The 21,671-nt window shown below is 41.5% G+C and overlaps 1 protein-coding gene and 1 pseudogene across 2 annotated transcripts in view; both read right to left on the bottom strand.

The window, feature by feature from the left end:
* The window catches only part of gas7b (growth arrest-specific 7b), a 59,325-nt gene extending 53,637 nt beyond the window's left edge, over nt 1-5,688 (bottom strand). Inside the window, exon 1 of the mRNA XM_078278965.1 lies at nt 5,325-5,688. Coding sequence (XP_078135091.1) covers nt 5,325-5,528 — 204 coding nt within the window. The 5' untranslated portion in view covers nt 5,529-5,688. The remainder of the gene's footprint in view (nt 1-5,324) is intronic.
* Nucleotides 5,689-6,430: 742 nt separating this feature from the next.
* LOC144536730 (myosin heavy chain, skeletal muscle-like) lies at nt 6,431-18,130 on the bottom strand (annotated as a pseudogene). Its single transcript, XR_013503771.1, has 15 exons — nt 18,068-18,130; nt 16,989-17,118; nt 16,632-16,923; nt 16,429-16,563; nt 16,240-16,351; nt 15,730-15,926; nt 15,433-15,617; nt 11,663-11,770; nt 10,886-10,943; nt 9,176-9,298; nt 8,774-9,077; nt 8,486-8,691; nt 8,058-8,183; nt 7,698-7,868; nt 6,431-7,611 (listed from the first exon to the last, which is right to left on the bottom strand). The product of XR_013503771.1 is annotated as a myosin heavy chain, skeletal muscle-like (transcript).
* Between the last annotated feature and the right edge of the window lie 3,541 nt (nt 18,131-21,671).

The raw sequence follows: 21,671 nt of genomic DNA on the forward strand, positions 1-21,671 counted from the left end.
TGATACAGCTACGGACCTCGATTACCTTTGTCAATGCATTTTTTTTGTTTTAGATTGAGAATGCATACCAGCAGATAAAAGAAACCTCGAACCTCGCCAGCTTCCTCAGACAGAAATATATAACATGAGTCTTCCACATGAAGGCGTCAAGGGGGAAGGCCCCTCCAGATGGCCCCTGGCAGGCCCAGCTGCACCGCTACTTGTGGGGGAGTCCTGATTTGTTATGGAAATGTCATATTCAGCCTCAGAGTAACCAGAGTGTGAAACTGCCTCTGACAGGTCGTTGAAGGCTGTAACGCAGTGCGAGTCACCAATGAATTCCACTGGTTTTACTATGGGCCACCAACATGGCACCAGCAGCTGACGCAAAGTCTTATGAGAAGCTCTACAGTATCTGTTTGTATGGTAACCAGGGATGCAACTGGTGTTTTTATTATCAGTAAATCCTTCTTTTTCAGTAAAATAAAGAAAAATGCTCATTACCATATCCCAACCTGACATAGTCAGAGTGCTTGTTTTCCAATCGCCTGATCGATAAATCATTTCATCTTTAATGGAAGCCTTTTCCCAGCCCTTTATCAGAAATAAAAAGGTGAGAAAGGTTAATGGTACAGGTGATTAAAATGAATATACGAATAGTGAAGTGGACTTTCCAAATCAACACTCTTTTAGCTCTGTTAGTGCTGTGTCATTTCAATGAACCTGCCACCTGTGCCCTCTGAGTTAGGCTATCACACAGACCAGGTCAGGAAAGTATCAGTGTCAGAGCACTGCTTGCACTGATCATTGTGCTGCCACAAAGAAAGGGCCCAAATGACAGTTATCATTAACATTATCCATCATTAGATAATCCAGATTAAATAAAACTAAATCTTGAACTCAGCAAATAAGTAGTATTGCTAAGAATTGACCTTTTAGTTTGCTAGATGAAGAATGTATTGTGTATTACTTTATGCCCCATTAAAGTTATGTAGTAAATGAAGTGAGGGTTGTAAAACAAAGACACAATACTGAAGATGACAACAGTTCCAGAGGGATAGACCGATTATCGGGCCGTTGTTTTTTTTGTCATTTTGCAGATTATCTGTGTCAGCATTTTATTTGCCTAATAACTGGTAAACGTTAATTATTAAAAAGTGTTCTACTTTGGCTCGCTCGGCTACAGCTCTGAGTCTGTCACTCTGCTTCGGTTTCACTCACCACTGAGTCTGACTTAATGTCCCCCCCCCCCCATAATACTATCTGACTCTCTTTTACTGGGTGTTACGTTCAAAGTTTCTAATTCATTAAATAATTGCATTTAAACAAAGTTTTGTGTTGGTGTTTTTAACATTCCAAAATCTTAATTTTGACTTAAAGGTCCCATAACATGGTGCTCTTTGGATGCTTTTATATAGACCTTATTGGTCCCCTAATACTGTATCTGAAGTCTCTTTTATATAGACCTTATTGGTCCCCTAATACTGTATCTGAAGTCTCTTTCCCGAAATTCAGCCTTGGTGCAGAATTACAGCCACTAGAGCCAGTCCCACAATGAGCTTCCTTAGGATGTGCCATTTCTGTGTCTGTAGCTATTGAGGAGGAGAGAGGGGGGGCAAGGTGGAGGGTGGGGGTGTGGCCTTGAGCAACTGCCACTTTGCTCGTTTGAAAATAATCGGTATCGGAAGTGGCCCTGAAAAACCAGTATCGCTCGATCCCGAATACCCAGTAGCACAGGGGTGAGCATGACACCTCTTCCTGGCATACAGCGAGCGAGTGTACTGTGGCAAATGGAACGCATGTTTCTTTTCCTCCAGATATACTATGAGCAATTGTGTCCTACCACAAGGATTTTTTTCCCCCGTTGTGATCTTTAGCCAACACTGCTCTGCAACACTTCAGTTACCTACAGCCACGGAGAGACTTACAGTAGCCTAATTGAAGGAGTGAAGGTACATATAACCCAACGTTTGCTCTTACGGTCCTAACCCAGAGCCCTTTAGCCAACAACAATGCTCTTTTTCAGTCAACTATGGTTACAGAGAAAGCCTGTCAACATTGCCCTTCACTGCTGTGTGTTCCTCTGAAACTCAGCTAGGTCTGCACTTTAATATGGTTTGGCTAACAAGCAGCTAACAAGCAGCCAAGGTAAGTTACCTTTTGTCCACCTTGTTTCTATATAGTTGGAGGGCAGGATCAGTGTTCATTTTGACTAATGAGGTGGAGGAAGTATGTGAAATCTCCGCAAAAAAAGAGCCAGGGTGAGCGGTTTTTCAAACAGGCCACCCATCACTTAGCCTGTTCTCTGACACACAGAGCAGGTTAGGACTGAAACAATCCTAAACATTCATAAAGATTCCATCATGTGCATGACCAGTGCCAGTCTATGCACACCCCTTCAAATAAAGTGTTAGCAACAATCCCTGCCTGGGTGATAACACACATCAGCCTCAGTTTCTGATCATTAAGCAATGGCAGTATTTTCCTTACAGAGTTCCTCTGTGTTTCAATAAAGTTCCAGAATGATAAAATAGAGAAGTGTTTCGGTGTCACCATCAGTCATTTCATCGTCATGCGTCAACATTGGAGGAGAACTGGGGGAAACCTCCAGTTTCATTATGTGGTTCAGCTTACCTAATGTAGTTGATAAATCTCTTTGTTCCAGATTAACTACTGTATTGCTTTGGCTACATTGCATGTATAACGTGTATGGACCGTTCGTGGAGCGGATGTGCCACGGAATGTATCTTCTACCTGGGTACACCTGCCAGGGTTAGGGTTAGGGTCACAGGCGAGGCGGTCAGCTTTTCCTTTGGGATTGTAGTTGTTTCTACAGTTTTTGGAGCCAGCCCAGCGCTGCTATTGTCAGCTGTTATCAGAGGACGCAGGTGACAGGAAACAGTAATACAAATAGAAACTCTCTAAACCAAACTGCCAACACACTCACTGACAGTCATTAAGTCATTTCCTGTGTATCAGTAGTTTGATTTAAAAGAAATGTCTGTGTGAAAGGGCTGCACACACCTCATGTGATAAAAAAGAAAAATAGCAGACTGTCCAGTTTTAATGCTTGTAAAGCGGATCTCTGCCGTGCATACGCACCAATTATGTGCTGCTCTCATGCAAGCTGTAGCTAGTTTCCCTGATTATGTTGGAGCCGCAGCGCTGGAGCACGCTCTGCAGACATTACACTAGTCTCGTTTTGCCAGACCTTCCTCCACAGCGCTGCGGAGGAGGGTCTGGCTAGTCCACACAGCATTCTGGGATGGGAGAAAAAAACGTGCTCTGGTTTATTGGCATTTAACCAATCAAAATCGTCTTGGGTGCTGCTTCTGCAAAACAGCCTCAGGAAGGAACTTGTTTTGGTGAAACGTGTGTACGTTCTAGTCGTACAACAGGAAACTCAGATTGGACAGATAGTCTAGCTAGCTGTCTGGATTTACCCTGCAGAGATCTGAGGAGCAGTTAACCATAGTCCTCATAAATCCACCGGAGTTTAGAATGCCAACACAAAGAAAGAGGAAGGTAACGGACATCAGGCCGAAAAAGAGGGACATCTGGCGGGATTTCCAGCGACACCAGAGCAATCCTGGAAGTTGAACGTTATACTGACGCTGAAGCCCAGATATTATCAACAGACATCACAGTCATTTCTGTAACCCTAAAACCATAACCCTGAAGAAGGCTGCTTTGTGCTGATACGTGTGGGTTGTTGCCCAGCTCTACTTTTTATGTAAGATTTTGATATGAAATAGCCATCTAAATAAAGGCTTTTTATAATAATTTTCACAAGAAGAGTGCCTTGGATCCTTTTTTCTTTAAAACTGTCATTTCTGTATTGGCAACTATTTTCTTAAGCTTTAAATTATTAAGTTTTATTATAAGTCTAAGAAAGTAGTTTGAGGAAATAATCTTAACTCAAGGCCATCTTACTAGCTATTTCCGGAGCTTTCACTTTGCTTATTAGGACACAGTCAAACAAAGCCAGTAAAGAAGACCTTGAGTTAAGATTATTTTCTCAAACTAGTAATTTTCAGTCACATTTCAAAGAGTTTTGGTACATGGGTTATTATATGGAATAATTCATATTTCTGCAGCATCTTTGGGAATAAAGTTTAAACATCTTTGTCACAAAATGTTCTTTTATGTTAAGAGAATGAATGTTGGTTGATTACTTTAGATTTTCTCAAGTATCAACATCTTGCCATAAAAATCAAGTATCAGCCGATATTTGTCTGTTAAATCTAAGGCTCCAACCAGCAGCCTTAGCTTAGCACAAAGAGTGGAAAACGGCTCGCTGACGAGGACAGTCGGTCCAGGACTGAATTCTTCCTCAGACCAGTTCAGATGTGCAGAGCACACTTTCTCCCTGGGAAACAGAGAAGAATCTACCTGAGATAAGTCCGCCAACATCAGATAGCCATGTTGTTGTTGCTTCATTCAGCCTAGCTTAAAGGCTGAGCCTTTATCTAGCTGGGCATCAGTTTTATAAAGCTATGTCACAGTCTGAGTTCATCTTTTCAAGGCTGCAACAAACACCAGAGAACCAGGCCGACTGAGGACGGTGATATCAATATCGATTCTCTTTTTTTCTTCAAGTTTGTTTTTAAGATTTAATACTTACTGAGCGGAACATTCTTCACTGGAAAAATAAAAATGACCCAAGACGATGGCCCACATACCCGCCAATAACCTTCTAACACTGGCCAATGGCTTGACCTCTTCTTTAAATGTTAAATGATATTTAATTCCCAGCTTAATTAAATCAGAGAAAAGCTGCACATTCTTACAAATGACAAGATGGGGTGTCACCCACTCAACCACAAACGCAATCAGTTTAATTACAGAGCCACACAAGTAAAAAAAGAAAAAAGAAGAAAGAAAAAAGAAAAAGTGGGAGATCTTTTCTAAGTTGCAACAGAGAGGGCGGCATGGGGGGGGGAGGAGGAGGGAGGGGCTGACAATGAGAGCGAGAAAGAGAGGTGACCTGAGGATTTTACTGAGGAATGTGTGGAATGAGGAAGTGTGCAGCCAGTCAAGGTTCCAGTTAATGTGATGAGCACAGCATGGGAAAACCATTTATTAGTACTGTCAATGCTGTCTTTATCCTCAAATGTGTGTGTGTGTGTGTGTGTGTGTGTGTGTGTGTGTGTGTGTGTGTGTGTGTGTGTGTGTGTGTGAGTGACAGAGAGAGAGAGAGAGAGAGAGAGAGAGAGAGAGAGAGAGAGAAAAAAAATGAAAATTAAAAAGTGATAAAAAGTCAAAGTCTGACTGACAGCCAGATCCATTGAGACTTGTGTTAAGTTAAAATAAGAAGTAAAGACGAAGTTGGACTCTGTTCTTACCTCCAGGACGTGCACGTAGCTGGAGGGGAACCATCCTCGGACTCCATCCCTCTCTCCCTCCCACCAGCCTCCAGGCAGAGCCTGGACCACCCTGATAATGTCCCCGGCCTGGAAGCTCAGTCCCTGTCGGTGCTGCTCCCCGCTGAACGGGTACAAACTTTTACAGAACGACCCCGACATGGCGACCTGAGTGCCGCTGAACATCTCCCGCTGCTCGGGGACAGATAGAATGTGTGTGCTGCTCGGTGTCCTCCCCTCGCTCCGCTGCTCCAGCCTGCTCGGCTTGGCTCGGCTCGACACTGTACGGCACGCTCTGTCTATAAGAGGCTACAGACCAGCGTCCATACACTCTATACTCTGTACAGTGTCAAGCCGCACAGAGCGAGACGTGGGCACCGGAAGTTGAACAAATCCGACTTCAAAATTAAAGCACAACGTGTTTCAAAGTTACAGTAAAATTAAAGTAAACAAGTGACAAGCTATCTTGTAAACTATATCCATGGCAAACTCAATCTGCCGGGGAAATGTGTTGAAATGCGGTTGAAAGCTTGGAAAATGAGTAAGTGGGCCTTTAGTTAAGTAGTTGTTTGTTTTTAGCCAAGCTCTTTCCACTGACGCAGTTACGCAGCCCAGTGTGCTGAGCGGTAGGCGCCACAGTTAGTAAAAGAATCATGAAGGACGAAAACTGACAACTCCCATCCATACCCTGCCTATGTACAAACTTTTTATAATGATGTATGTAGAAACATCTGGATTTTGCTTGGTATGTGCTTTTTATGCAACAGTGGTTTTTAAGTTTTAGTTTGAAAGGTTTTAGCAAACATCCGGTCTGTGATTGAGGAGGACCTGACTCTCCTCCAGCTCTTATTTACTTCTCACACACTCATTTTATATGATCCTGGTCATTTAATGCAGAAACATTTGTCCATTTTATAATTCGTGATTCATTAAATTAAAAAACTTAATTCATTCTGGTGATTTCATATTAATTTATTTCCTTAGTTTTTGTGAGGGGCTCCCTGACTGTTTGACTGCATATATAAAGTGGATTACAGTAGGACAACAGTGATGCTGATGATGATGATGATGATGATGATGATGATAATGATTAGAGTGGTTGTAGTAAAGCAGTAGAGAGCATTGAATATAATGAATTATCAGACATCTTTAAAGCCTCTCTTGTGATTGTATTTAACTGAAGACTTTTTGATGGTATCATATAACTTAACTCGAAACATTTCATTTCAAAGAAGCAGCTTTGAGCCGGAGTTGACTTGAACATGAACACAAATTTGACCAAAAAGGCAAAAAGCTTGTGAGTTCCTCATTTGCACTGTGGCTTGGTATTACGACACATCCAAGTTTATTTTTGGCCTTCAGATATGACAGCCGCAGACACACATCAGGAACGGTTTATTAATGTGGTTCTGAAAAGCTCATAAATACTGATTCTACATGTTCTTTCTTTTGACCTGGAATCAATACATGCTGAAATAAACCAAAAAGCTGTCACTAAACGTTGCTGTTTTACATCCTGAACCACAAGGTGGAGCTATCGTCTTACACCATGTTTAATGAAAATGTCTTCAGTTTTCTGTCTGGGAGACATGGACATGCACAGTAGTCAAACAGACAATGAATGCACTAAAAATACCTGCTGGATAGAAACAGAATGTATAAGCTGTATTGCACACGCTCACTTTATTGTCTCTTATGTTCCAATGCATATTGGCACAATCTCACTTGCACTGCTGTCATATTTGTTTAATATCTGTTTGATGCTTTTTTTCACTATTCCATTTGCACACACTGTATTCTGTACTACACTCAGTATTTATATTTGATCCGTATTTTTTGTAGACTTTTTACTGTATTTTGTATGTTTATATTTTGCGTATTTAATGTGTAACTTTATGTTGTCTCGCACGTTTTATGCCCTGTCTTGTCCAAGAAGGATGAATGAAGATACACAATACACAAAAAATACTCTAACATACACTCATTCACAGTCATCCCAGTCAATAAATATATGAACAAGCATTTGTTTGTTCTTGTTTGTTTTCCTGGCAGCCAAAAAAGATCTTACAGCTTCTTCATTCTGCCGTTTGTATGACTTGACTTTGAGTTGCAGCTTGTCTACCAGGTCCTGCAGTCTCAAAACCGTCTTCTTGTCCTCCTCAGTCTGGTATGTGAGCTCCTTCACTCGCCTCTCATATTTGCGGATCCTCTTGATACTATCGGCAGCTCTTCTCTGTTCGCTCTCCACTTGTGCCTCCAGGTCGCGCCCCTATAAGAGAAAGTCCAAACCCAACATTAGCAGTCATTCCTCCTCTCAGTAATGCTACATAACTCTCATCTGGACAGGCGTGATACCCGAGCTTCCAGTTTGTGGAGCTGTTTCTTGCCCCACTTCAGAGCCAGGTTCTCCGTCTCATCCAGACGGTGCTGCAGTTCCTTCACAGAGATCTCCAGCTTCTTTTTCATCCTCTCCAGGTGGCCGCTGCTGTCCTGCTCTTTCTTCTTCTCCTCTGCCATCATGGCTGCCTACCAGAACACAGCCAGTTCAACTGGTGTTTGATTTATAATTCATGACAAATACCAAATAAAAGCTGGACCTGACAACAACAGCATCCATAGAGACAAGCAGGCATCACTGTTTCTTACAGTTATTAATCACACCATATAAATCTGTATGTTCTAGATATGATTAAAGATCAAGTGCATAATATTTATGTCAGTGATTGCCTTCTTGGCTTTTTCCTCTGCAGAGCGAGTCTCTTCGATTGCATCCTCCACCTGGCCCTGCAGCTGGCTGACATCTGCATCCAGCTTCCTCTTGGAATTGAGACGACAGGTGTTCTGTAGCCAAAGGACAATCAAAGGTCTTTGTACTTCACAAAGTTATTGTAACCCAGGCTAAAAAAAAAACTAAATAATAATGTAACCAGTCCCACATCACTTCAACCGTATAAATATCTGGGTCAAGTGAGGTAACTTCCTGCAACATTAGCATTCACTTGAAGTTTGGTGTTTCTGCCGACCTAACAAATTCACATTTCAAATTCTTATATTCACTCTCTTTTCACTCTGTTTTGGTCTCCACCAACTGTTAGCGTTGATTCCATTGGCTCTCACTGATGCATTGTTATAATGCTGCTCACCTGGGAGTGCAGCAGCCCTGCTCTCTCACAGGCATCAGCTGCTTCCCATTCAGTTAATTTACGGCTTCTTTCCGACTGTTCCAGAGCAGCTGTGAGCTGCACCACCTCTGCCTGCATAAGGTTGCTCCTGCGCTCCACAACGGCCGCCTGCTCCTTCAGGTCCTCCTGGCTCCACAGCGCCTCATCCAGCTGAAGGGTTTGCTCCTGCAGAGAGACCCGCAGGTTAAAGTGGATTTAACCAAAATGGCTTTTAAAAGCTAATATGCTTGTGCGTTATATCTTACTTTTTAAGGTGGGCTTGCATGTTCCTCAGCTGCTTCTGGGCTTCAGCTGCCTGTCGATTGGCGTGGCTCAGCTGGACCTCCATCTCATTCAGGTCAGTCTCCATCTTTTTTCTGATTCTCATGGCATCACTCCAGCTGCATGTCTCAGCGTCTAAGGCCTACATGGTTTCCACAATGCGCTGGTGATTGGGTTTCATCTGCTCGACCTCCTCATCCTTCTCTGCCAGCCTGCGATCAACCTCTCCTTTGACTTGAGCAAACTCCAGCTGGATACGCAGACTTTTGGATTCCTTATGTTCCAGTGAAACCTTGAATACAGATACAAAAAAAGAATAGAAATTGATAAACATAAGAATGTGCCCATGAAATGATATAGATATAATCTCTTTATATTATGTGAAGTTACCGCCGCTCCTTCCAAAGCAGTCTGGATTTCTGTCTTCTCCATCTCACTTTGTTTCTTAGTCTTCTCCAGCTTGGATGGCTTTGCCATTCTCTCCAAGTTGTTCAGTCAAATCACAGATTTCCTCTAAAAATGTAACACATTTCTTCTATAACAACCACACAGAACAATAATTATCTACATCATGTCCACTATTGGGAGTATGCACCGCTGTCTAGTCTTTCCTTCTGGGGTCCGTTTCAGAAAGCAGGTTTAGTGAAAACTCTGAGTTTGTTAACCCTGAGATGAGGGGAAACTCTGGGTTTTCCATTTCAGAAAGAGAGGTAACTTAACCTCAGACCTTACTATGGTAACTGAGTCTGTGAACCTAACTTGGTCGGGAGCAGGTTTTCTTCAAGAAACCTCGAGTTTCTCTCAGTCTCCTCCCTCTCATACAGTGTCAGAGGGAGGAGACTGAGAGAAACTCGAGGTTTCTTCTCACTCATTTCCTCATTCATTCATTCATTCATTCTGTATCAGGCGCATTTTAATGCAGTTTGTTATCTGCATGAATAAACACTTAATAAATAAAACTTATTGTTAGGCAGATTATAAAACGTTTTTTTCTCAAACATGTCATGTCCTTTTGTCGACGATCACGTTGATGAAAAAGCTGTATTGCTTCAGAGAGTTTACGTCGGGAGATGATATTGAGTCCAGACTAAATGTATTTTCATTTCCACATTTTTTTCACAGTCCATCAGATATGTAGATACCTTATCCGTCCTCATATCACTAACATCCACCATCGTGGACAGGCTTTAACGTCCAAGCAGATTCTTTGTGTCGCATTACGTTTTTTGTAAACGGCAATTTTCTTTATTGGTGATGCAGATCATACTGTAATAGTAAAGCCACTGTATGCAGAGCCGTCAGAAAATTGTGACTCACTCTGAAACGTTTTTTGTATTGTTCCCTGGACACAAACCAGTGAGAGCCATTAAAAAGAAATAAATGATTATAAATTATAGTTCTGTTAATGATCATGCCGCTGCAGCCTCAGAATGGGATTAGTATAGCTTACTTTTTCGCCCGCAGGATTCCACCTAAATGAAATTATAGGTGTAATACAATTCCAGTTTTCACCAGTAATATTATCAGTTAACTGTGATTAAATATGAAATTAATAAACTGTTAATGCTTACGCATTGACTCGAGCAGCAATTTTCTCCCACACCAATTCTCTCTCTGTTGCAGCAGCAACCGCTGTCTTGCTTTTTTAACGAAATACGTGTTCAAACTCGTTGTTTGTGCGCATGAGTATTTCCGCCGACCTGGTTGTTTGTGGTTGTTACCATGGTGAATCGTAGTATCATGGCTCCATTCATACTGCCTTTTTATTGTGGTGGTGCACGCGCGTGAACCTACTCGGAGTTGTTTGAACCAACTCATATCAGCTGTTCTGGAACCAAAAACTCAGTTTCCCATCTCAGGGTAAATCAACTCATAGATCAGGGTTAAACTCAGAGTTTGTTAAACCTCCTTTCTGAAACGGACCACAGGCCTCATAAGAAAGCAAAAATAAATTACTATGTAAACACAACATTCATATAAAAACGTCCTTGTCTATTAGTGCATTAATGCATGTTCAAAATCATCTGATTCACTGTCAACCATGTTCCAGATGAAACTTCCTTTTAAGAAAGCAGTATTATTTGACAGTAATATGCGTAAGTTGCAGGTTTTTATTCTCTCGTTTGAGGACCTCGAGGTGCTCCAAAGCTTTGTGATGGTTGTGAGTTTTTGTTTATTTTCTCTTTATAGTTTCTCTGTTGGTCCTGCCTCTCTCTGTCTTTCCTCTGTTGGCCCTGCCTCTCTCTGTGCCTCCTCTGTTTTCTCCCCCCTTCCCTCCGGTCTACTGCTGCCAGCTGACGACGCGCACCTGTTTGCCATCCCATCATAACCTCTCCTGCCATACACACCTGCCAGTCATCTACAATCAAGCTCAGTATATGAACCCCCGGTCCAACTCACCATCTTCGCTCGATCGTTGTCTCAGCCACACTGGTGACTTTTGCTGTAAGCGCCAGAGGAAGATTCTGTACTTACCGGTCTCAGCTTGTTGTGGCCTGTACCTTAACCCTTCTTTGTGTTTGTTTCTCTGCAGTCATCTTTCACCTTCACGCTGTCTCCAGTCAGCTGGCTCTACCATCCAGCCGCCCCCCGCCCCCCTCCCTCACGGCTCCCTGCTCTGTTCCACCTCCAACCTCGCTTCCAGCTCCAGCTCCTCGGCTCCCTGGATTCCAGTGCCTTTCCCTCAGCTTCCTCGGTTCTGGTTTCCCCGCGCTCCCCTGTGTTCCCTCGCCATCCTACCTCTGCCCTCTTGCCCTAGCTCCTGTCCCTGGCATCCGCCTCCCCACGTCCTTCCCTTTGAATTATTTAAATAAAACTTTGTTTTGTGAAGCCTTGCATTTGGGTCTGTTATGACTCCGTCATAACAAGCTTCTTCATGAGATTTTTTATTTTGAAGCGCTCAATGCTGAGGGAGCGAGACTCTTTCTGTAATCCATCCAGCCCTGCATGACTCTCTTCATACTTCTGCTTCCACTCAGACAGAATCTGAAGAAGACGCACAGTACTGGTTTGGATAAGGATGGTTTGTCCGATTTTTAAGATTTGAACTTCTTGTGATAATTGCTGTATCCTTTGTCGGATGATTACAGTAATCGCTGCTCGTTGCTAATAACCCAGTTAATCTATATTCCAAATAAACACGTTAAACGTCAATTTCGGTACCTGAGACCGTGTAAGCTCAAGCTTATCTGTCCTCTCTGAAAATTGACAGAGAGCGGAGCTCTGACACAAACACACACACTCGCGCGCACACACACGCATAGTTGTGGACGGTGCAAACTACGACTGCGGTCAAGCCAGCCGAACGACAGTCAAGCCAGCCGACCGTTTTTTTCTGTACATGATTATAGTAGCTTTACGGTAATAGCGTTAGCGATAGCGTTTGATTGCTTAAGCCAATAGTTTTTTTATTGCAATTTCTAACAAGGCCCTGTTTCCACACACTAATTTCACTTCAGGGTAATAGTAGACGTACACCGCCTTATATTGCCACCCAGGAAGTTTCAAGTCATTCTGGTGTTTAGTTTCAAATTAAAAGCCCGTCAAAGTGTCAATATGAGACAAAATACATATGATTTTGGATTCAATTTAAAAGGAAACGCCCTGTTATCAAAGAAAAATTCCACTTCAGGGTTATAGTACACGACCCCATGGTGTGACCCATTAAGTTTCAAGTCATTCTGGTGTGTAGTTTCAAAATAAAAGCCCGTCAAAGTGTCAAATATGGGACAAAATACATTTGTAAAAAAAATACATGTTGGGTATTTAACAGACACATGTATGTATGAGAGTATGTGTGACAGTATGTATAAGAAAAAATAAAAATGTACAAAGTTAATTGAATAAAAAAGTATTACAGTATCCATCGAAGTAGAGCAATCAAGTAGTAAACCAAAGTTAATGGATGAAGAGCCTATACCCCTGCCTAGAGGTTAAATGGTGGAAATCCTGGTGGGGTGAAATGGTTTCTGCAAAGATGGGGCTGGACTGTAGAGTAATGGAGCTCAGGTGACCCCGAACTTTGTCTTAGTCATCAAAATTAGGATTCCTATACTTGCAAGACCATATTATTCTCCTCCACTGTGATCATACAAAGAGAAAAGAATAACTTTCAATGTAAAGCAAAATATTGATGGTTAGAATATTTAAACCAGGAGACATGTGAACAGCAGACATGTGAACAGCAATGACACCCACTTGCTAGAGTAATAGGGCCAAAAGGAAAAATGTGAAATCAAACAGGAGTAACTACTTGTAATGATTTTAACCCAGTGATAGAATTTTGAAATAGCTTTTAAAGGCATGCAAAAGATAATTATTTATAATTTCATGTCACAACTAGAACTGTTAATAATACATAGAAGATGTTGTACATCAGAAATCTTTAAATGGATAGGGTTTAAAAAATATATATCTATCAGAATGTCTTGAAACTTACTGGGTCAGACCATGGGATCGCATACTATAACCCTGAAGTGGAACTATTCTTTGATAACAGGGCGTTTCCTTTTAAATTGAATCCAAAATCAAATGTATTTTGTCTCATATTTGACACTTTGACGGGCTTTTATTTTGAAACTACACACCAGACTGACTTGATACTTAATGGGTCACATCATGGGGTCGCATACTATAACCCTGAAGTGGAACTATTCTTTGATAACAGGGCGTTTCCTTTTAAATTGAATCCAAAATCAAATGTATTTTGTCTCATATTTGACACTTTGACAGGCTTTTACTTTGAAACTACACACCAGAATGACTTGATACTTAATGGCTCACACCATGGGGTCGCATACTATAACCCTGAAGTAGAACTATTCTTTGATAACAGGGCGTTTCCTTTTAAATTTAATCCAAAATCATATGTACATAGTCTCATATTTGACACTTTGACGGGCTTTTATTTTGAAACTACACACCAAACTGACTTGAAACTTAATGGGTCACACCATGGGGTCGCATACTATAACCCTGAAGTAGAACTATTCTTTGATAACAGGGCGTTTCCTTTTAAATTGAATACAAAATCATATGTAATTAGACTCATATTTGACACTTTGACAGGCTTTTATTTTGAAAATACAAATCAGAATGTCTTGATACTTAATGGGTCACACTACGGAGTTGCATACTATAAACCTGAAGTAGAACTATTCTTTGATTACAGGGCGTTTCCTTTTAAATTGAATCCCAAATCATATGTAATTAGTCTCATATTTAAATTTTTGGTGGGCTTTTAATTTGAAACTGTACACCGGAATGACTTGAAACTTTCTGGGTGGCAATATGAGGCGGTCTACTATTACCCTGAAGTGAAATTAGTGTGTGGAAAAAGGACCTTGTTAGAAATTGCAAAAAAAAACTATTGGCTTAAGCTTACAATTGTCAATTATTTGAGCTTTTATTTTGAGAGTAAATATCACAATTCCGTACATTTCCTTTGACGGTATTTGCTGTCTGACTGTCTTTCGCTATGTACCCGACGAATGCTTTTATTTTGAAACCAGTTCTGAAACGCTATTACCGTAAAGCTACTATAATCACGTACAGCAAAAACACTGGGTCAGCTGGTTTGACTGTCGTTCACGATGTGTCGGCTGGCTTGACCGCAGTAAACTACGTCGGCTCTGCAGTTTTGTTGAAGTCACAGTGAGTCACGGAAATGCCGATAAAGTGGTTTCAAGTGTGGTTCCAGTTTTTCAAAACTTCACGCAGACAGCGTTTGCTGCGATATGATATTAATGGAGAGCCGAAAGCGGTCGCGGTGCTGTTGACGTTACACTTCCTAAGCAGGCATAACAGTGGTTTCTGTGCCCTGGTGAATGACTGACAGGCTGAGGTTGTAAGGCAAGGCAACTTTATTTCTACAGCACCTTTCAGCAACAAGGCAATTCAAAGTTCTTTACATGAAACATTAAAGAGCAATTAAAAACGGTCGGTCATGAAAATAAAACGAATGAAAATATAATATGTATAAAATGAATATACAAATACAAGAATAAAGGTTACAGTGAGTATGAAATGAATAATTATTCAATTTAATAGGTTGTAGAGATGGGTTTGGGAGGAGAGAGGGAGGGGTTTTATTTTTATTTTTTGTTTAATTTCTTTAGAGTGTAACATATTCTAATAAAATAACATCATGTTCTAAGTACATAGGATAAATAGGTTTGACAATCATTTTTACAACTGAAATAATTGTTTTGTAATTATAGGAGGAAAGTACCAAAAAATGTTTTGGAAAAAAAACGAATTTCAGGTATCGGTATCTATCGGTGTTTAATTTTAAGTTGAATTCATTGTAATTGTAGACTAGAGCTACAAATTTAAAAAATGTGTGTTTGTGGTTTTATATATATATATAATTTTTTTTTAACGATGGTGCTGTTGGTTAACCTTCTATGTTGCATCTTCAAAAGTGACACTGAATTTGAAACAGCACATTGTAATTTCTGCATCTATTATCAAAGTATTTATTAGTAATACAGTGGAAATTAGTAGAAATGTGAATATTTGGTTAGCATGTTGATTTACGGTGTGTGCCACTAAATTTTCTGGTTGCGCCCCTAAAACTTACAGACTGTTAGCATTTGTAACTTGTTGTGATTTATCAGCATAATTCACTTGCAGGGTGTCTTTGTCACCTTATCAAAGCTTCTTTGCTTTTTATCCAGGCCAGCTGCCTGGAGTGTTTGCCCTCTCCACATCAGCCATGAGGTCCTCCGCCTCCCCGTTCAGCCGCTGCTTTGCCTTCTCCACAGACCAGCACTTGGCATTCACAAACTCAATGGCCTCCTCAGCCTCCTGCAATCGTTGGGCAAGCTTTTTTCTGAGCAAAACCAAATGAAGTAGTACCCATGATTGTAATTTTCTGACATTGCACATATCCCATTTCTAGTGTTTATATATGTATTTGTTATGTGTAGAAGAACAACTCTCACTTGGCCTCCTCTAGTTCATCATTGCGCTGGATGGCATCCATCTCATATTTGCTCCTCCACCGGGCCACCTTGCTGTTGCTCTTGGACATAACTCTCTGGAGCTCAGCCTTGGCCTCCTGCTCCTCCTTTAACTGCTCCCTCAGCAGATGGCAGTCATGACGGGCAGATTGGAGAGCGTAGGCCAGGGCATTCTTAGCCTATCAGAGAGGCAGAGTGGACTTTTAGTTGAAGAAACATTTGTTGAAATCAATAATCGTCTACTGATAAATTAGCGCATTTCTCTAAATGCCTAACTATTCCTTTAAACCTCCTTGGTGGCCACAGTAACAGGACATTTGTTTCTCTCTAAGTAGAATGAAAGCCAAATCTGTTAGCCTAGCAGAGCTTCCAAGTTCACACGACATATTAGCCTCTGGCTACCTAGGTAAGCTACTGAGTTAGCCTACTTCTTCGAAGATAGTTCATGTCAAGGCATTGATTGATTGTGCAACATGCAGCAATGCAACAAACCTTTGTTTCTTCCTTAACGTGCCTTTTCAGTTCCTCAACTTGCTGAGTGAAGGCAAGCTTAGCCCTCGATATCTGAGAGAGTATCACTTCTTTCTCCTGGAGAAGACGAGAACTCCCCTGTTCAAGAGGTTTTAGAAAACAAGGTAAGAAAATAGTTGGGCTCCAGATGTCTGTTTAAAATGATCGGACGCCATACCATTTTCATTCTGAAGTCTTGCCCTTTGAGCGTTTATTTCAGTGATGAGATGGGTGTTCTCACCCTTGTTTCATCTTGTATTCACTCAGTTGGTCTTCCAGAGAGTGACACAGCTTCTCATAATGAATCTGTAATATTGATAGCATTATTTAATGAAACTTTATATACCATGTTTATTGATCACATTCTAGCTTACCTTTGCCTTGACTGTGACCTCTCGGTTTATGGACAGGTCATCCACCTCCATCTTGTACTCATTCTTCTCCTTCTCCAGCTTCTCTTTGATTATCTGTAGGTGGTCGATCTGCTCTTCCGGCTCAGCCACACAGCGCGTTTCTTTCTTAAAACTGCAGCGGTGGCCTCATGGCGGAGGGTCGACTCTTCCAGGTCTCGTCTCAGATTCTGAAACTCGACCTCTCGCTTCTTGTTGTTGTCCATGTGAGCGACATGCAGCAATGCAACAAACCTTTGTTTCTTCCTTAACGTGCCTTTTCAGTTCCTCAACTTGCTGAGTGAAGGCAAGCTTAGCCCTCAATATCTGAGAGAGTATCACTTCTTTCTCCTGGAGAAGACGAGAACTCCCCTGATCTCAGCTCCATGCAGAGATCACACCTTTGTTTTTCTATCTTAGCCCTGGCAACACGCTCCACTTCAATCTCCTCTTCCAGCTTTTCAATGTGGGCCTGAGTAAAGCAACAAAAACCAGAGATCTTTCACTGGCTCGTAGCAAATCTTCAGCTAGCCCTCAAGGTTTCGAAGTAACTGAAGCTCCTTGATCCTCTTCTGAGATTGGACAGCCACGATCTGCTCATCCTCAACTTTGGATACAAGTTGGCTGAATTCAAAGTTCGTCGTGTCATGCAAAACCATATCATATGATAAGAGCATGCAAAAGATAAATAAAATAAGAAATATACATACACAGGGTAAACATTGGTCTAACTCGTCTCCATACCTTTCACATATCATCACACCAGTAGCACAAATGATGAGTATTCTATCAATATCATACAATACCAGTCCTCTCTCACACATCTTAGCAGTGACTTATACATACATTAAAATCATTAAGTCAAATTCTCCCCCATTAAGTATGCAATCTTGCATTCATGTAGGGGCCCCATATTTTCCAAAATACCTCCTGTCTGTTGTTCAAGTTAAATATTAATTGTTCATAGCTGGCCATTTTGGTCATTTCTCCACACCATTCATTGAAAGGGATGATGTGTTTTGTTTTCCAATGTCTTAGCACAATTCTACAACCTGTGGTAAGGGCCAGTCTGCACCATAGAGTCTGTTGAACTGACAGGCCCACCCCTGCTGGTATTATGCCTAACATAGTGCCGGGTTCTGTATCAAGTCTGCTCGTAGTACTTTGTTAATGAATGTTATAATATCTTCCCATAAGTTTGTCGTCATTTGACATTCATATAACGTATGCATCAATGTGCCTCTGCTTCTTTCGCATCTCCAGCATATATCTGAATCCAATCATTTTAGTCTCGCCATCTTACAGGGAGTCCAGTAACCCCTATGAATGATCCTATAAGTAATCAATCGAGTCTGAACTTTCCTTGATGTCTTATACCAGGACCCCACAACATCCTCCCTTGTCTCATCAGCTATCCCAACCTTCAAATCCTCCTCCCATGCTCTCTTGAGGCCACTGAGCCTCGGTGGATGAGCCTGTCGCATAAGACCATAAAATCTAGATGCGCCGCCTCCAACCAGCTGGCTGCCCTGAAATCTTTCCTGTATCACAGTATAAGATGTTAGGGGAAATTTTCTTTGTATAGACATTATACAGCTTCTCAGCTGAAGATATTTCCAAAACTCTTTCTTAGGAATGTTATATGTGGTCGTTATCTGTTCAAATGTCATGAACACATCATCTTTGAACACATCTTCAATAAAAAGAATTCCCACCTCCACCCATGTCTTCCAATAAAGAGTTTTTTTGCCTACTTTCATTAGTTTGTTATGCCAGATTGATGATTTTTTTGTGAAGGAGGGCCTTAATTCTGTCACCTGATGTGAAACTCTCCAGGTTTGTCTCGCATATGCCAACAGTGGATTCCTAAATGGGATTTCTCCACCTGTTTGCGATATAAAAGCCTGTATGGGGAACGGATCTGTAAGTTCCCTTTCCATCGAGACCCATGCAGGAGCTTGGTCTTCTACCATATATATTTTGGACAGCTGGTTAAGGGAGAAAGCATAGTGGTACCAATCCACTCTTGGTAAGCCCCCCCCCCCTCCCACCACCTCTTTAGCTGCATATAGTTTTATTCTGTTAAAAGAAGGTCTTTTGCCTGCCCACAAAAAATAATTTACTGCCTTGTTAAACTTCATTAGTAACAAGGAGGGGAAGCTTACAGGTAGGACACTCACCTAAAGAATTATTAGGAACACTCTACTAATACCGTGTTTGACCCTGTTTCGCCTTCAGAACTGCCTTAATTCTTCGTGGCATTGATTCAACAAGGTGCTGGAAGAAATCTTTAGAAATGTTGGCCCATATTGATAGGATAGAATCTTGCAGTTGATGGAGATTTGTGGGATGCACATCCAGGGCACGAAGCTCCCGTTCCACCACATCCCAAATATGTTCTATTGGGTTGAGATCTGGTGACTGTGGGGGCCATTTTAGTACAGTGAACTCATTGTCATGTTCAAGAAACCAATTTGAAATGATTCGAGCTTTGTGACATGGTGCATCATCCTGCTGGAAGTAGCCATCAGAGGATGGGTACATGGTGGTCATAAAGGGATAGACATGGTCAGAACAATGCTCAGGTAGGCTGTGGCATTTAATCGATGCCCAATTGGTACTAAGGGGCCTTAAGTGTGCCAAGAAAACATCCCCCACACGATTACACCACTACCAGCCTGCCCAGTGGTAACAATGCATGACGGATCCATGTTCTCATTCTGTTTACGCCAAATTCTGACTCTACCATCTGAATGTCTCAACAGAAATCGAGACTTATTAGACCAGGCAACATTTTTACAGTCTTCAACTGTCCAATTTTGGTGAGCTTGTGCAAATTGTAGCCTCACTTTCCTATTTTTAGTAGAGATGAGTGGTACCCGGTGGGTTCTTCTGCTGGTGTAGCCCATCTGCCTCAAGGTTGTTCATGTTGTGGCTTCACAAATGCTTTGCTGCATACCTCAGTTGTAACGAGTGGTTATTTGTGTCAAAGTTGATCTTCTATCAGCTGGAATCAGTCGGTCCATTCTCCTCTGACCTCTAGCATCAACAAGGCATTTTCGCCCCCCAGGACTGCAGCATACTGGATGTTTTTCCTTTTTCAGACCATTCTTTGTAAACACTAGAAATGGTTGTGTGTGAAAATCCCAGTAACTGTGCAGATTTTGAAATACTCAGACCAGCCCGTCTGGCACCAACAACCATGCCACGCTCAAAGTTGCTTAGATCACCTTTCTTTCCCATTCTGACATTAAGTTTGGAGTTCAGGAGATTGTCTAGACCTGGACGACACCCCTAAATGCATTGAAGCAGCTGCCATGTGATTGGTTGATTAGATAATTGCATTAACGAGAAATCTTACAGGTGTTCCTAATAATCCTTTAGGTGAGTGTAGATAAGTAATATAATTGATTTGTGGGACTGTGATCATTTTTAGGATGTTTATCTTACCCAGCAGGGATAAGCCCAGTTTAGTCCAGTTTTGCAAAGTGCTCTCAATTTTCTGTATGAGGGGGAGGAGGTTTTCTGTCATGATGTTTTTCAAACCTGGGGTGATCTTAATGCCCAAATACACCAGGCCAGAAGGTAGCCATCTAAACTGCCAATTTTTCCTTATAGATGGGGGGCACACCCCTGATAAAGGCATTGCCTCTGATTTCCCCCAATTTATCTTGTACCCAGATATACGGGAAAAAGATTATATCAGTGATAACATATGGGGTACTGCTGTTTCTGGGTTTATGGTCAGTAACAATATGTCATCCGCATACAATAGTAACTTATGTTCTGTTTTTCCTGCCTGGATTCCCTTAATATTGTTTCTAATGGCAGCAGCTAACGGCTCTAGCGCCAATGCAAAAATCAATGGGCTCAGGAGACAACCCTGCCTCATACCCCTATAGAGGGGGAAACTTAAGGATTTCTTTGTGTTTGTTAATATGGAGGCCCTAGGATTGGAATACAGCAGTTTGACCCAATTTATAAATGGGGTGCCCAATCCAAACTTGTGTAGCACCTGAAATAAATACCCCCATTCTACTCTATCGAACGCTTTTTCAGCGTCAAGAGGAAAAGCTACCTTAGGTTCAGCACTATTCCTTGTCTGCCATACCAAGTGTAATAACCTACGAACATTGTCTGCTGAAGACCTTCCTTTGATAAAACCGACCTGATCCGGGTGAATAAGACTGGGCAAATGTTTCTCTAGCCTTGTAGCCAAAATTTTAGCCAATATTTTAGCATCCACATTTATCAAAGAGACTGGTCGGTAGCTACCGCACTTGTAGCTACCGCACAGTGTTATTACAGCAGATTGCATACTCTCTGGCATATTACCAGTTTTAAGTGCCTCCCGAAAAACCTTAAGTAGTCTTGGGGCTAACATGTCAGAGAATACCTTATAAAAGTCTGTAGGAAAACCATCGTCCCCTGGGGACTTACCAGAACTCAGACTCTTTATAGCCTGTTGGACCTCTACTAAAGTAACATTCCCTCCATTTTCTTTTTGTGATTCTTCTGAAAAGGATGGCAGATGGGCCTGGGACAAGAACTCATCCACCACATCCCGGTCTTCAGTGCTATGGGATGTATATAATGATTGGTAAAAAGTCCTAAATGCTTCATTGATCTCTCCAGGGTCTGTTACTAAAACCCCCTCCTCATTCTCCACAGAGGTTATTAGTGTCCGATTATATTGTTGTTTAACCCTCTGGGCCGAGAACCTCCCCGCCGTTTCCCTGCTCGTAGTACTTCTGTCTGCACTGGAACAGGGCAAACTCTGCTTTCTTTAGCAATATAGAGTTCAATTCAAGCTTAACATTACAGGAACATGCTCAGCATCATTCAAACATTGCTAGCTATGTATGCTAAGTACTTACTGATAAATATAACGATTTTAGTTAGTTCACACAGGAATGCTTTAATGAGAGCGAAAAGTTTTCTTAGATGTAATTAAATAATAAAGAGAAAAATAAAATGAGAATTCATTGATCAATTCTGTGGCGGTGTCTTTCACTTAAGGTGCAT

This window comes from Sander vitreus, chromosome 21 (assembly GCF_031162955.1).
Source record: "Sander vitreus isolate 19-12246 chromosome 21, sanVit1, whole genome shotgun sequence".
In the NCBI taxonomy this organism is placed as follows: Eukaryota; Metazoa; Chordata; class Actinopteri; order Perciformes; family Percidae; genus Sander; species Sander vitreus.